The sequence below is a fragment of the Thalassophryne amazonica genome, chromosome 17 (assembly GCF_902500255.1).
Source record: "Thalassophryne amazonica chromosome 17, fThaAma1.1, whole genome shotgun sequence".
Classification (NCBI taxonomy): Eukaryota; Metazoa; Chordata; class Actinopteri; order Batrachoidiformes; family Batrachoididae; genus Thalassophryne; species Thalassophryne amazonica.
Genome location: NC_047119.1, coordinates 17,236,866 through 17,251,891, shown reverse-complemented (window position 1 = coordinate 17,251,891; position 15,026 = coordinate 17,236,866). Strand labels below are relative to the sequence as shown.

The 15,026-nt window shown below is 40.0% G+C and overlaps 1 protein-coding gene across 1 annotated transcript; it reads right to left on the bottom strand.

Moving 5' to 3' along the window:
• Positions 1-393: 393 nt before the first annotated feature.
• Positions 394-8,370, bottom strand: atp5fa1 (ATP synthase F1 subunit alpha). Its single transcript, XM_034192282.1, has 11 exons — positions 8,219-8,370; positions 6,318-6,393; positions 5,958-6,127; positions 5,553-5,726; positions 5,216-5,382; positions 4,499-4,799; positions 4,184-4,408; positions 3,994-4,101; positions 893-1,037; positions 673-823; positions 394-587 (listed from the first exon to the last, which is right to left on the bottom strand). Exons 1-11 carry the CDS (start codon positions 8,276-8,278, stop codon positions 509-511), a joined length of 1,656 nt encoding a protein of 551 aa, XP_034048173.1. The 5' UTR covers positions 8,279-8,370; the 3' UTR covers positions 394-508.
• Positions 8,371-15,026: the final 6,656 nt, after the last annotated feature.

Genomic DNA, 15,026 nt, shown 5'->3' with positions numbered 1-15,026 from the left:
TGTTTTAAAATATCTGAATAAAATATCAGTAAGATAATTAAAACATAATTGGGGTATTCAATGTCATACAACTGTTTTTTTTTTTTTAAACAATGTAGTTGTCCTACACTATTGCCATAATTTCCACCACAACACTGTAATGTCCCTTAGTTTGTATGAAAGATTGTTTGGGTAGTTTCTATGGAGATAAACAGTGACATCAGAGCACATGTATATAGCGCCAAATCACAAACAGTTGCCCCAAGGCGCTTTATATTGTAAGGCAATGGTGTGGTGGAAATTACATTTACAAGGCCAATAGTGCCCGTAGTTAAAGAATCACCCAAATATGACAAGACTTTGTTCCTCATGAACCTAACTATTAAAGGATGCCAACACACAATAACAAGAAAATCAGAGTTGGAATACTTTATTTTCTAACTGTACATTAAAGACCAAGTTCCACTTGAAATTTTCAACATTCATAGAAAGTGTAACTGATGGTGCAACATGACCAGAAAGCTCAACATTACTCAAAGCTGGAGAGGAAATTCAGCACAACTTGTTTGAGTTTAGCATCTGATGCCTCTGAGATTTTGCCGTCAGCCCTGCAATGAAGAGAAAACGTCAAATATTCACAAATAACTGTGACGTTACAGAGATGTAGTGGAACCACACAGATATCCATCTTACCGAATAGTTGCCAGCAGCTCTTGTTGTTGGCTCAGTATGTGCTGCAGGAACGCCTTCTCAAACTTTGTAATCTTGCTGGGCTCCATTTTGTCCAGGTGTCCCCGCACACCAGCATAAATAACTGCTACCTGTTCTTCAATAGCCATTGGAGCTGGAACACAAAAAGCACAGTCACAACGCAAGCCGCATGAAGAACATCCAAAATAACCAAATTACTCACAGTACTGGCCCTGCTTCAGGAGCTCAGTCAGACGAACACCACGGTTCAGCAGCTGCTGAGTGGCGGCGTCCAGGTCAGAACCAAACTGGGCAAAAGCAGCCACCTCGCGGTACTGAGCCAGTTCCAGCTTCATGGTACCAGCCACCTAATGAAAACAGTCACCATAAGAACCGCTGTAAGGCTGGCCAATATGAACTAAAACCACTCTCACAGCATTTTCAACAGTGTGGACAGTTTTGGTATTATCACATTATTTACAGGCATTACACAATGCTCAGAAATTCAAAGAGGGGGAAGAGTGGCGCTGTTCCCTGTTACAATTCCTATTTTTCCACATGTGATTCTCAACTATACGGTTTCCTAAGTTGGGGTACGTGACAGAAAAGCTGCATTGGTGGAAGGTTCATGCTTGTAAATATTTGATCTGGTTGGTTAAGGTATTTCTATTGTTCTGGCTGATACAGGGGTCACTGGACAGCACCTCAGCAAATAAACATTTTTCCCCTTCGTTGGAGTGAGCTATTTCACAGCACTTGTTAAAAGAAAAATTTTCAACTGCTGCCTGCAGCAACAACCTACACAATAGAAGCTGTTTTAAATGAATAGAAGACCAAGAGCAGGACAGACAGATACACAGTTTTAATCTGATAAATTAAACTGAGTTTCTTTTCTTCTTCTACTGTAAAATGGGTGACTAACCTTCCTTCCTTCCTGTAATTTGCCCAAAAGTCTGAACTATACAAAAAGTGATTTCACACTGGACAATGGTTCAATTTGTTTTGGACTAAGACTATTTGCTCTGTTTGGACCAATAGCAGTATGAGGCAGCTTTCACATCTGCTATTTTGGCAGAATGAGCGTTACGAGTGGTTGGTTGCCTACTTCAGCTAACAGACGTGTACATGCGTAATGTGAAAACAAAGAAAATGACTATATTCTTTTACACGTCCGCTGGCAGCCTGCAGTACATAACTGTGCATAAATATCCACAACAGCTATAAATGGTCCAGGCTTCTGGTTCTGTTGAAGAGGTTCTCATGATAAAGATGTCACACAGTCTCACCTTAAAGAAAATATGAAATGAATTGACCATAAACAAGTAAAAAACAGAAATGGTGGTACTACAGAGGTGAATTATTTTTTTCTTTTAATCTGTGTGAACTGACCTTTGAGCTCATTCTTGCACACTAGTTACTGTTATTGGGGGGAACCCAGGGGTGCATGACCTAAAAGGGAACCACTGCTCTACTATACGCCTATTTTGTGAAATGTCACATTTCCGCTGGAAAGCAATGTCCATGATTAATAAAAAATTGGATGACTGCTCCTACAACAATTTATGGTTTTCTAAAAATGCAGGAGGTAAAATTGCTAATGGGCAGGGCAGCAAAGATGACTTCTACATGCATAATATTATACAAATAATGAATGTTTGAGTTCAATGGTACGAATATTTCATGAGGTGAAAGCTGGAACATACCATTCAACGAGGCGAACCAAATTAAATATTCGTACCATTGAAAGAATGTAAAAACATTTGTTTTATATAACGGCTAAAATAGATCCTTGTCAATTTATATTTTATTAATTTCTAAACAACAGATAAGGGACTTACATTTTGGTGTTCCACTGTGACGTGTACTCCAGTGATGCTGTGCACTGACTTCGGACTTCCATTAAAAAAAAAAATAAAATAAAATAAGACTGTGTAGTTTCTCAGTCCAGCCAAAAATCACATCAGTGTTTCATGTTAGCAGCTCTTCATGCATCCACACGGCTTTGGATTTTTTTTGTGTGTGTGTGTGTGTGTGTGTGTGTGTGTGTGTGTAGCAGCAGCAGCGTCAGTTAATCAAATCATCATGTTGCTTTCCCGTGCACGTACACACAACCAGCTTGGTCGAGCTGTGGACCTCCTCAGTGCAGCAAAAAAAAAAAAAAAGTCACGTCAGAAATTAGTCCAGGTTTTCTTTCTCTTCCTGCTAAGAGACAGCACAGTGGATTTGTTTTGTGTGTGTATCTTACAAGAATTAGCAGTGTCAGCGCAAATTATGTCTCAGGAGAGTCGTGTCCCCCGCACGCGCACACACACACGCGCACGCACAACCTGGTCGGTGCTTGTGCGTGCGTGAACAACAAAAATAAGACTATACGTCCTCAGTGCAGCAAAAAAATAAAATAAAATAAATCACTTCAGAAATGAGTCCAGCTTTTGTTCTCTCTTCCTGCTAACAACCTCCAAGCAGCACAGTGGATTGGTTTTGTGTGTGCATGCACGCACGTGCACATACTCGTGCACGAGCATGCATGTGCGTGACGTGCGCACGCGCGCCCGAGCATGTGCGCTCGTGGACGTGCGCACGTGTATGTGTGATCACGTGCGCGTGCACGTGAGAATGCAATGGTACCAAACACATGGAACCAAATTTGCACTCTAAATGGAACCAAGCCGCACTCTGAATGCAATGCAACACAAATGGGATGAATTAATCCATGTCATGTGACATACAAAGCACCAATCAAATGACAAGAATCCACTCAGCCGTTATATAAAACAGAATTATGAATATATTGGCAGACAGGGACACGTGTTCACTGCAATTAAAAGAATGAGACATGCACATAAACCTGGTTACCTCAACATTATATTAACTTCTCTCCAAACCAGATTCTATGAAGTTTTTTTTCCATTATAACATCCAACAAGAATTTCATTTTTAACCCCCTCGCTTATTTAACAAAGTGTTCCGTGTGTGATTCTCAGGAATGAACAGAAAGATCAACTGTCATTCGCGCCACATAATATTCAGATCTGATCATACAAACAGAACACTTGTGGATTTGCGGCAGTGTCTATTTCATGTTAAAGAAAAACTAAATTATACTGCCACATTAACAGTACTGCATCATCCAGCAACTCCCACTTCTGGTCCACACACACATGACTGAGCTAAACAGGTGTGGAGATGGAAAATGCACAACTTAGAGGCTCCTGAGGCTTGGAAATGGCATAATCCATACAGACTTCACATTATACTGTTGATGACTTTACTGGTATTATATTGCCCAGCCTGGGCTGGGAGACTGTTGCACTGAATCCTGACCTGCTTCATAGCCCTGGTCTGCGCAGCTGATCCGACACGTGACACAGACAGACCGACATTGATGGCTGGACGAATACCTTTGTAAAACAACTCAGTCTCCAGGAAGATCTGAAAGACAAAATTATATGTACATGCATCTTTGTTGAGTAGATCAAATTTTTACATGGGAAGACGAGGAAGAAATAAGTACCTGTCCATCTGTGATGGAGATGACGTTCGTCGGAATGTAGGCTGACACGTCACCAGCCTGTGTCTCGATAACAGGAAGGGCTGTGAGGGAGCCACCACCAAAGTTATCGTTCATCTTAGCAGCTCTCTCCAACAGGCGGGAATGCAAGTAGAAGACGTCTCCAGGGTAGGCCTCACGACCAGGTGGACGGCGGAGCAGCAGGGACATCTGACGATAGGCAACAGCCTGCAAAAACATGGTTTCAGCACCAACCATTAAACTCCTCTGAATGATATTTTACAATTGCTACCTTTTAAAAAAAAAAAAAATGCTCACCTGCTTGGACAGATCATCATAGATGATCAAAGCGTGCTTGCCGTTATCTCTGAAGTATTCTCCCATTGAACAGCCAGAGTAAGGAGCCAGGTACTGCAGTGGAGCGGCATCGGAGGCAGTAGCAGATACTACGATGGTGTACTTCATGGCATCAGCATCAGTGAGTCTCTTTACCAGCTGGGCCACGGTGGATCTCTTCTGGCCAATAGCAACATAGATGCAATACAGTTTCTTCTTCTCATCAGTTCCGTCGTTGAAGCGCTTCTGGTTGATGATTGTGTCAATAGCAATAGCAGTTTTGCTGCAACACAGATTTAAAAGGCAAAGGCCCATGAAACTTTGCAGATTTTGAAATTGTTACAAGTGGTTCCCAATTTTGTACCAACAAACTAAAAACAGCACTCCCTAGAGCTGCTCATTCTAATTTCTACTCTAGATTAATCTGCTAAAGATGCCTTTTTATAAAAAAAAAAAAGAATTATTAAAATTATATGTATATGACTTAATATCACTGTTTATTAGAATAAGTAGTACATTCCTGAGTCCTACTGGTGCTCATGTCCAGATTTTGTAACGTAAAGCAGATGAAATTCTATGACACATTCCATGAGTACAAAGAAAGAAGTTGGTAACCATGAAGTAAAGTACAACACTTATGAAACAACTAATTCCTCAGCACCAGAACTAAAGTTTTGATTTTCAGAACAATTTTCTTACCCAGTCTGCCTGTCACCAATGATGAGCTCACGTTGCCCACGACCGATGGGGACCAAACTGTCCACAGCTTTGATGCCAGTCTGCATGGGCTCCCTCACAGAGATTCGAGGAATGATACCAGGGGCCTTCAGACCCACACGCCGACGAGTCTTGGAGCCGAGAGGGCCCTGTGAAGAAATGGCACAAGGAAAATATCAGGAATTTCATCAATCCTTTTACATCTGGCCAATAAAATATGCAAAAAAAAAAAGACAGAAAACTCTAAACCGATGCCCCACATAACGAATAATGCTCACAAACAGAATGTATGGAAATGTGAAATGAAAAACATCTTTACTTTTCCATCAATGGCATTTCCCAGTGCGTCAACAACACGGCCCAACAGCTCTTCACCAACTGGCACATCCACAATAGCACCTGTCCTCTTGACAATGTCGCCCTCCTTGATCAGCTTGTCATTACCAAACACCACAACACCAACGTTATCGGGCTCCAAGTTCAAGGACATACCCTGGGGAAGAACACAAACACATATGATGGTACACATTTTCTTATTACTTTACACAATTACCAATTACCACGGTGACTTAGTGGTTAGCACTGTTGCCTCCCAGCAAGCAAGAAGGTCATGGGATCGATTCCCACCTGTGGCCTTTTTGTGTGGAATTTCCATGTTCTCCTCATCAACAAAGCTCAACATACATTTCTGGATGTGGTCTGTATCAAAGGTTTACAGACTCACCTTCAGACCTGAAGAGAACTCCACCATCTCCTCAGCCTGCACATTTCTAAGGCCATACACCCTGGCAATACCATCTCCAATAGACAGCACACGACCAGTCTCTTCCAAATCAGCACTGGTATCAGCTCCCAAGATCTTCTCTTCCAGGATTGACGACACCTCAGCTGTGCCTATAATGTGGATAAAAGGACTTACAGATGAAATTTCACCTATTAAACTTTAAACATAAATGTTTGATACATACAGAAATAGACTTGCAACATTTAAATTGCTCACTATCATGTGTCCCTGTTGTACAATATTACCAATAAATTACCACTCTTCAGCAATTGCTAAGTAGACATTCCTTCATAAACATACCAGTTTTCTGCATCCATGGCCGGGTGGTGTGTAGATTCTTGACTCCTACACATGTTGCAGCAACATTTTTGGATACCTTTAATATAAGAAAGAGAGAGATTTTAATAATAATGTCATTTCTCCCACCAGTATTACATTCTATGGCATATTTTTCAAATATTAATTTAAAAAAATGTGAAAATAATATTAGCCCAGATCTTTTCACATTGCCTCATGTCACCTACATATTCTCGAAGTCGGCGCGCCCATCACTTCAAAAAGTGGCCAATCTAAAGGCGAGAATTCGTGACCGCTCAGTGAAAACACACTTGGTCTGTATATTGTTCTTTTGAAATCGGCTGGTTTTTATTGTCTCTAACTTGCTTCTAAAAGCCAGTTGACAGCTATCATTGCCTGGGATGATTCTGACCCCTTTGAAAAGTGACCAGATTACATGTATTTGTATGGAGTTTGGCGATGTTTTCACAGACAAAACCCGCCCCCTCCAGGTTAAAAGCCCGGATGGCCGACCTTGAGAATTGCTACAGAACGTGTATCATGTCTTCTTGTCACTCCATTTTAATCCATCTGGGTCAAAATTCCAAAGTCTTTCCAGGCAAGTCAAATTTTAATCATATTTTTGACAGAAGATTATGAATCCTGTATTTGAACACTAAAGCCTGGTTCACACGGCAAGATTTAAAAATTAACTGTAGGTTTCCAAAACCTGAGACACACACATGGAGATTAAAAAAAAAATAAAAAATCATAGATCTAACAGTTTTGGTCGTACAGTGTGTGGTGTGCTGCTACACAGTAAGGACAACAACATCACACATAAACAGATTTCACACACGAACATTCTCAGGTCAGACAGAAAACCTCGTAAAATCTCTAGAGATTAAACGTGACTTCAGAATAAATAAACAGAGATAGTTTGTGGACTACTTACAACAGAGGAAAAAAACAATACAAAAAGAAAATGAAAAGGCATTCTTTAAAGGAGTGGAGACAGCGTGACCACCAGACTTTGTGGTAAGTCAGAATAGCTGTTATGATTTTAGATTTCACGCCCGTCACCTCACTTTCTGATTGGCTACACACCGCATTCAGCAGGCTGAGTGCTCGTTTGTGATTGGAGGACACCACATACACTGTGATATCAGGCCAAGACAATCCAACATGTTGGATATCCCTGATTTGCGATTGAAGCACTCCTGACATCCTTCCGAGCAGTTCAGAGCGCAAGATTATCTTTAGAGTCATCACGACAATTGGGGCATCCTTAAGATTGTCGGAAGGGGAAGATCGGGTCTGGTATCAGCCCAGTTATCTTGCTGTGTGAACCAGGCATAAGGCATGAAATTAGAGGTGCTGGAAAAAAGATCTTTTATGACTTCAGCAGCTAAAAAATATATATACAAAGATGACTACACGTTTAAAATATTTCACATTTTAGCAGAATGTAATTTTCTGCAGTAAGACACCTAGTAATACAACTTTAATTTTTGTAATAATGTCATAAAAATATACAAAATAACTGCCAAGAACAACATATTTGGGGGGGGGGGGGTGTTCAATAACAAAACGTTTAATTCCAATTTGGGCTTCAGAATACATCATAAAAAGCAGTAAATAACTGGAGGACAACTTTTCTCTTAAAAACATCATCAGAGTTCACATTCGAACATGATTAGTCATTACTACACCCCAGATTCATATAACACCAACATCAGTAACAAGTAAATTAGATGCTGATGAACTGACAAAACATGTTATGATTGTATGGGCTAAGTTCGAGCTAGCCAGCTAGCCAACTGAGGAAGGGCCCGGTGCCCTCCGGTGCACGTCACACACAGCATTTTAGCGCATTCAGACTGAAAAACGAAACGCTATTCGTAAATAAAGATCTTTCAACTTACAAATCCAGCCCGACGAGATAAAGTACGGGCGAGAGCTGCTGTAATGCGCAATGAGAGCATGTTGTCGTCCTGCTGTCTATCTGCCCCGCGCCGAGAAGAGCAATGGCGGACAGAACGACTTATACAAAGGTCACAATGACCCCGGAAGTGATTCTTCGCCCTTTTTCTATTTCTTTTACAAAGACGGCAATAAAATAAAATAAAATAAAAAAGACGGGAAAATGGAGATGAAAAATTACGAGAACCAACACGCAAATTTGCGAGATTAAAAACATGCAAATATACGTGAAAAAAGTAGTAAATATGCTACACAAATTTTCGAGATTATAAACATGCAAATCCCCGAGAAAAAAGTAGCAAATTTGCCACAATTAAACACGGAAAGTTTCGAGATTCTCAACATGCAAATATGCGAGAAAAAAAGCAGCAAATTTGCGAGAAAAAGTAGCAAATCTGCCACAATTAAACACGTAAATTTTCGAGATTAAAAACATGCAAATATACGTGAAAAAAGTAGTAAATATGCTACACAAATTTTCGAGATTATAAACATGCAAATCCCCGAGAAAAAAGTAGCAAATTTGTCACAATTAAACACGGAAAGTTTCGAGATTCTCAACATGCAAATTTGCGAGAAAACAGTAGCAAATTTGCTAGAAGTAAATATACAATTGTACAAACGGAAATGAAACTACAGGAAGTTGGTTTGTTTTGGCTAGCATTCTAGTCCACAGATTCTTCTAGTCATCAACAGAAAATTAATGGGAGAAATTTTTATTTTTGCGTGATATTTCTTGCTTGTGCGTGAGAGTGTGAGATTGATGCTGAAAGCGTGTGTCACGCCAGATGCGTGAGAGTTGGCAACACTGAACTTGACCAGACCACAGCGCAGTTCAGCGAATTCGAGCATAGCTTCGAAGCTTGTTGCTCAGTCGGTCACGTTTTTGACTACAGAGTACAGACTTCAACTAGTTGCAAACCAGGTCATTTAAAGGACATGTCATACGTTAATGTCCTAGTTAGCAAGTATTCATGATTGTATGTCTATCCATGTACATGCGCTAAAAAACTTGCTCACTGATGTACTTTACAGCTAAATTATTACTGACTGAGAAACCGAAGCGTTTTGAACCACTGAACCAATAGAAGCAATTGTGTTGAAATGGTTCAGTGTTCAGAAGCATTTGATACAATTAAGTATGGCGACAACTGCTGGCCAATTTTTAACATAGCACTTGCATGAAACGGCGCTGTTATGAAGGTTCTATGTGCAGCTTGAAATTTTTTACTATATTTTTGTTTAAAGACATTAGCAATATACTTGTGTTATAATTTGATTGTGCCATCATAAATACTGTATGTAATAGAGATTTGTGGGCTTCAAAAAATATTTTTTTTTAAAAAATAAGATCATTTCAGCGGCTTGAGTCTGTTCCTCCTCTCCAGTTTTGGAGAAGAGTAACTTTTGTCCAGCTTGTGAGGAATTGGATATCCCCCCACCCCCAACCGAGGCCCTCTTGCCAATTTTTGCATTTTTCTTTCTTTTCCACTCACATGCCTGTAGATGAGCTTGCTGAAATATTTCAGAAAAAGGAAGGAGAATGGAGAGCAAAAGAATCAAGAGTTTCCCTTCTATTACAACCCCTGGCAAAAATTATGGAATCACCAGCCTCGAAGGATGTTCATTCAGTTTAATTTTGTAGAAAAAAAGCAGATCACAGACATGACACAAAACTAAAGTCATTTCAAATGGCAACTTTCTGGCTTCAAGAAACACTATAAGAAATCAAGAAAAAAAAATTGTGGCAGTCAGTAACGGTTACTTTTTTAGACCAAGCAGAGGGAAAAAATATGGAATCACTCAATTCTGAGGAAAAAATTATGGAATCATGAAAAACAAAAGAACACTCCAACACATCACTAGTATTTTGTTGCACCACCTCTGGCTTTTATAACAGCTTGCAGTCTCTGAGGCATGGACTTAATGAGTGACAAACAGTACTCTTCATCAATCTGGCTCCAACTTTCTCTGGTTGCTGTTGCCAGATCAGCTTTGCAGGTTGGAGCCTTGTCATGGACCATTTTCTTCAACTTCCACCAAAGATTTTCAATTGGATTAAGATCCGGACTATTTGCAGGCCATGACATTGACCCTATGTGTCTTTTTGCAAGTGCCTTTACCTGACATGCAGCCCCATATCATCAATGACTGGAAATTTACATGTTCTCTTCAGGCAGACATCTTTATAAATCTCATTGGAACGGCACCAAACAAAAGTTCCAGCATCATCACCTTGCCCAATGCAGATTCGAGATTCATCGCTGAATATGATTTTCATCCAGTCATCCACAGTCCACGACTGCTTTTCCTTAGCCCATTGTAACCTTGTTTTTTCTGTTTAGGTGTTAATGATGGCTTTCGTTTAGCTTTTCTGTATGTAAATCCCATTTCCCTAGTCGGTTTCTTACAGTTCGGTCACAGACGTTGACTCCAGTTTCCTCCCATTCGTTCCTCATTTGTTTTGTTGTGCATTTTTGATTTTTGAGACATATTGCTTTAAGTTTTCTGTCTTGACGCTTTGATGTCTTCCTTGGTCTACCAGTATGTTTGCCTTTAACAACCTTCCCATGTTGTTTGTATTTGGTCCAGAGTTTAGACACAGCTGACTGTGAACAACCAACATCTTTTGCAACATTGCGTGATGATTTATCCTCTTTTAAGAGTTTGATAATCCTCTCCTTTGTTTCAATTGACATCTCTCGTGCTGGAGCCATGATTCATGTCAGTCCACTTGGTGCAACAGCTCTCCAAGGTGTGATCACTCCTTTTTAGATGCAGACTAACGAGCAGATCTGATTTGATGCAGGTGTTAGTTTTGGGGATGGAAATTTACAGGGTGATTCCATAATTTATTCCTCAGAATTGAGTGAGTCCATATTTTTTTCCCTCTGCTTGATCTAAAAAAGTAACATTACTGACTGCCACAATTTTTTTTTCCTGATTTTTTATAGTGTTTCTTAAAGCCAGAAAGTTGCCATTTGAAATTACTTTAGTTTTGTGTCATGTCTGTGATCTGCTTTTTTTCTACAAAATTAAACAACTGAATGAACATCCTCCGAGGCCGGTGATTCCATAATTACTGCCAGGGGTTGTATTATTTTTATTAGTAAACAAAAACCTTTAAAAAAATTAGGGTTTGGGTTTTCTAAAATTTTTGGTGCATGCTACTGTGCATGCAGAGTCTCACTGCAGCTGAAGTCCCAAATTTGGCAACCCTGTAATTTTCTTTAGGGTTTCCTAACAAGGAGATACTTGGAGTATTAGCCCAGAATGACCATGTCATTATTAGTATTCGCACGCTGAAGAGGCATTGTCAAAAACTGCACCTGTTTCATCAAAAAAATCTGGCTGCCTTAGATGACTGTTTGGCACATGGACTCATACGATAAGCTGAAACCATATGGTATAGCCATTAATGGATGCATCGATGCGTTCAGTCATTTTATTGTGTGGATGGAAGCTTACACGACCAACAATGACCCAAAGGTTGTAGCTGATTACTACATACAAAGTGTAACACAAATGGGTGGTTGTCCAGAAAGGATACGCACAGATCATGGCACAGAAAATAGACATGTAGCCAATATGCAAGTGTGTCTTAGAAGAAACCGTGATGACTCGTTTGCAAGAGACAAAAGTTTTGTGTATGGAAGAAGCACAGGGAATCAGTGTATTGAGTCTTGGTGGGCAGTTTTAAGAAAACAAAGTGTCCAGTTCTGGACGAACATATTCAAAACCCTTCAAGATGATGGACAGTTTTCTGGTACAGGTTTGCATTCTTGGCTTAAGTTTATTAAATGACATATCAATTTATATCTGAATCCAAAATAAATTATTTTTAATCATGCTATTTCTTTTGGAATGATATAAACACTGCTCTTGTGTGTGATTTTAGTAACAGCTAAACTGAAATGTGCTAAATATGTAGAAATACTTTACTCAATTGTTTTGGTTAAAAAAAAAAGTTCAAAATACTTCACAGTTGGTTTACAGACTATTCCTTTTTGCACACCTACCCAAGAACTGGTATCCCACTTAGCCCAACTTTGCATTTTATACAGTTTTTAGACAGTTGAGAACACACTAAAATTAAGATGCAATATTGTTTACTTATATTGCTAAAACATCTGTAAATGATTTGGTCAACGTCATCTATTATACAAATAATGAATGTTTACGAGTTCAATGGTACGAATATTTCATGAGGTGAAAACTGGAACATACCATTCAATGAGGTGAAAAAAAAGACTTTGTGTAGATCCTCAGTCCAGCCAAAAATCACATCAGCTTTTCACCTGAACAGTTCTTCATGCATCCAGACAGCTTACAGGGGAGTGGATTTTGTGTGTGTGTGTGTTACAAGAATTAGCAGCATCAGTTAGCTCAATCAAATCATCATGTCGTTGTCCCCCGTGCGTGTGCGCACACACACACACACACAATCATGTCGGCGCTTCTGCGTGCGTGTACTACGAAAAAGACTGTGTACATCCTCAGTGCAGCGAAAAAAAATCACACCAGAAATTAGTCCAGCTGTTCATTCTGTCTTCCTGCTAACAGCCTCCAGACAATGCAGTGGATTTGTTTTGTGTGTGCATGTGTGTGTGTGTGTGTGTGAGTGTGTGCGTGTGTGTGCGCGCACACGCACATATGTGGGCACGTGCATGTGCATGCGCAAGCATGTGAGCGAGCACATGTGCGCGCGCGTGTGTGTGTGTGCACGTGTGCAGAGTACAATGGTACCAAACGTATGGAACTAAATTTGCACTCTAAATGGAACGAAACTGCACTCTAAATGCAATGCAACACAAATGGGATAAATTAATCCATGTCATGTGACATACAAAGCACCAATCAAATGACAAGTATCCACTCGGCCATTATATAAAAACAATTACTGAACAGTGAATACTTTTTAAGACCACCATATTTGACTATGTAAATGTGTTATCATAAACACACAGAAAAGATGGTAAAATAAAAGTGCAGAATGGAAATGGAAAAAAGTTCTTTCTTGTTTCTTCGAATCTAACAAACATAACTTTGCTACATGTTTAGTTTCCCTTTAGACTATTATCTGTTACATCCAACATGAACTTGACAATGTCCATGATCTATATGTTGCTCTCTAGGACAGCATTAAACTTGGACCGGAAATCAGGAAATCCATCATAACAATCAGCTGTTTCCATCCACATGTTCTTCCAATAGGTCTTCTTGTAAATGCTGACATGTTTGAAAACTTGACTTCTATTTTTTGAAATATTAGGACATCACTTCCTGTTGTGAATCTCAGAACCTTCCCAGTTTGTCTTCATTTAATTCTCTTATATATATCTTTTAAGGTGGTTGTGGACCTCCCTTTGGCTTGCTGTCATTGATTCTGGGAATTGAAGTAATCTCACTACTTTTTTAGGAGTTGGTTTGTTGGGGGAGGTGATGGTCTAGTGGTTAAGGTGTTGGGCTTGAGTCCAGAAGATCATGGGTTCAAATGACTGGAAAATCACTAAGGGCCCTTGGGCAAGGCCTTTAATCCCCTATTGCTCCCGGTGTGTAGTGAGCGCCTTGTATGGCAGCACCCTGACATCGGGGTGAATGTGAGGCATAATTGTAAAGCTCTTTGAGCGTCTGATGCAGATGGAAAAGCGCTTTATAAATGCAGTCCATTTTAGTTCCAACAATCTATCACAATCATGGGCTTTTGCACCAACTCCTTCTGTGTAATCTCTTGCAGAAAGTCTCTGTGTCTCCGGTGTAACTCTTGTGCAGCATTTGTAGTTTGACAGACCCTCAAGAAGCTCATCCAACTCAACTGATGTTGAGGACCTGCTGCAAAATATTGTGATCATGGGAACTTACAACATGCATAAAGGTTTCAAGTAAATTACTTAACACTTCTCCATGTAAAATTAACTCCAGAAGAGGGAGAGACAACTTGATTGGCAGATACTGGCATGTATGGTAACCTCAGACAAGAATCCTCCCAATAGTCTTCCAAGTGTCACTGCTAAAGTCATGCCTTATAAAAGTTACCTTTACATTTGTTGCCACTGTACAGCACTCATAGAACTCTTGCCAAAACAAGGAACAGACATCCCTTTGAAGACCTAAATCAACAGCATTTTCCACAGAGTTATCAGGGAGTATCCGGTTTATGATTATGTTTTCTGTCATCCCGGCTGGATCAGAAAATTATTTGATCATATCATTCAAGCACTTGGTGTGATGGATGCTTATGATCTTTGCAGCTGTGTTGTGGGCACAGTGGAGGTAAAAGGCAGCTGTGGTGTGGGGCGTGGAGTGGGCACTGGTGGTGGAAGGCGGCTGTTGCAACATGAATTCAAAGTCATATGGCTCTGTGTCGTTCTCGTCTGATGAATATTCTGCAACATCAACATGTGGGCCAAATGCGACTTCATCATCAGACAAAGAGGTGAGGTCCACCAGCTCTGTGTTGTGTTGAGGGTCTTTGGCATAGCTGTGGTCAATGACTGCATCAAATTGCAATGATTGCATCAAATACCACGGCAAATTCTTTTGGTGTAACTGGAAAGCTGTATATTGATAAGAACTCTGCATAAGACAGCAACATTCCTTTATTGAACAGATGGACACAATAGTTCTGTGCACATCTCTTGAAGAAAAGTGATTTGTTTTTATATAAAATTTCTTTATTATTCCAAATAAGATATCTGTGCAGTGAAAAGTTGTGTTTATAAATCAAAGACCAGGCTAAGAGGCCTCCCC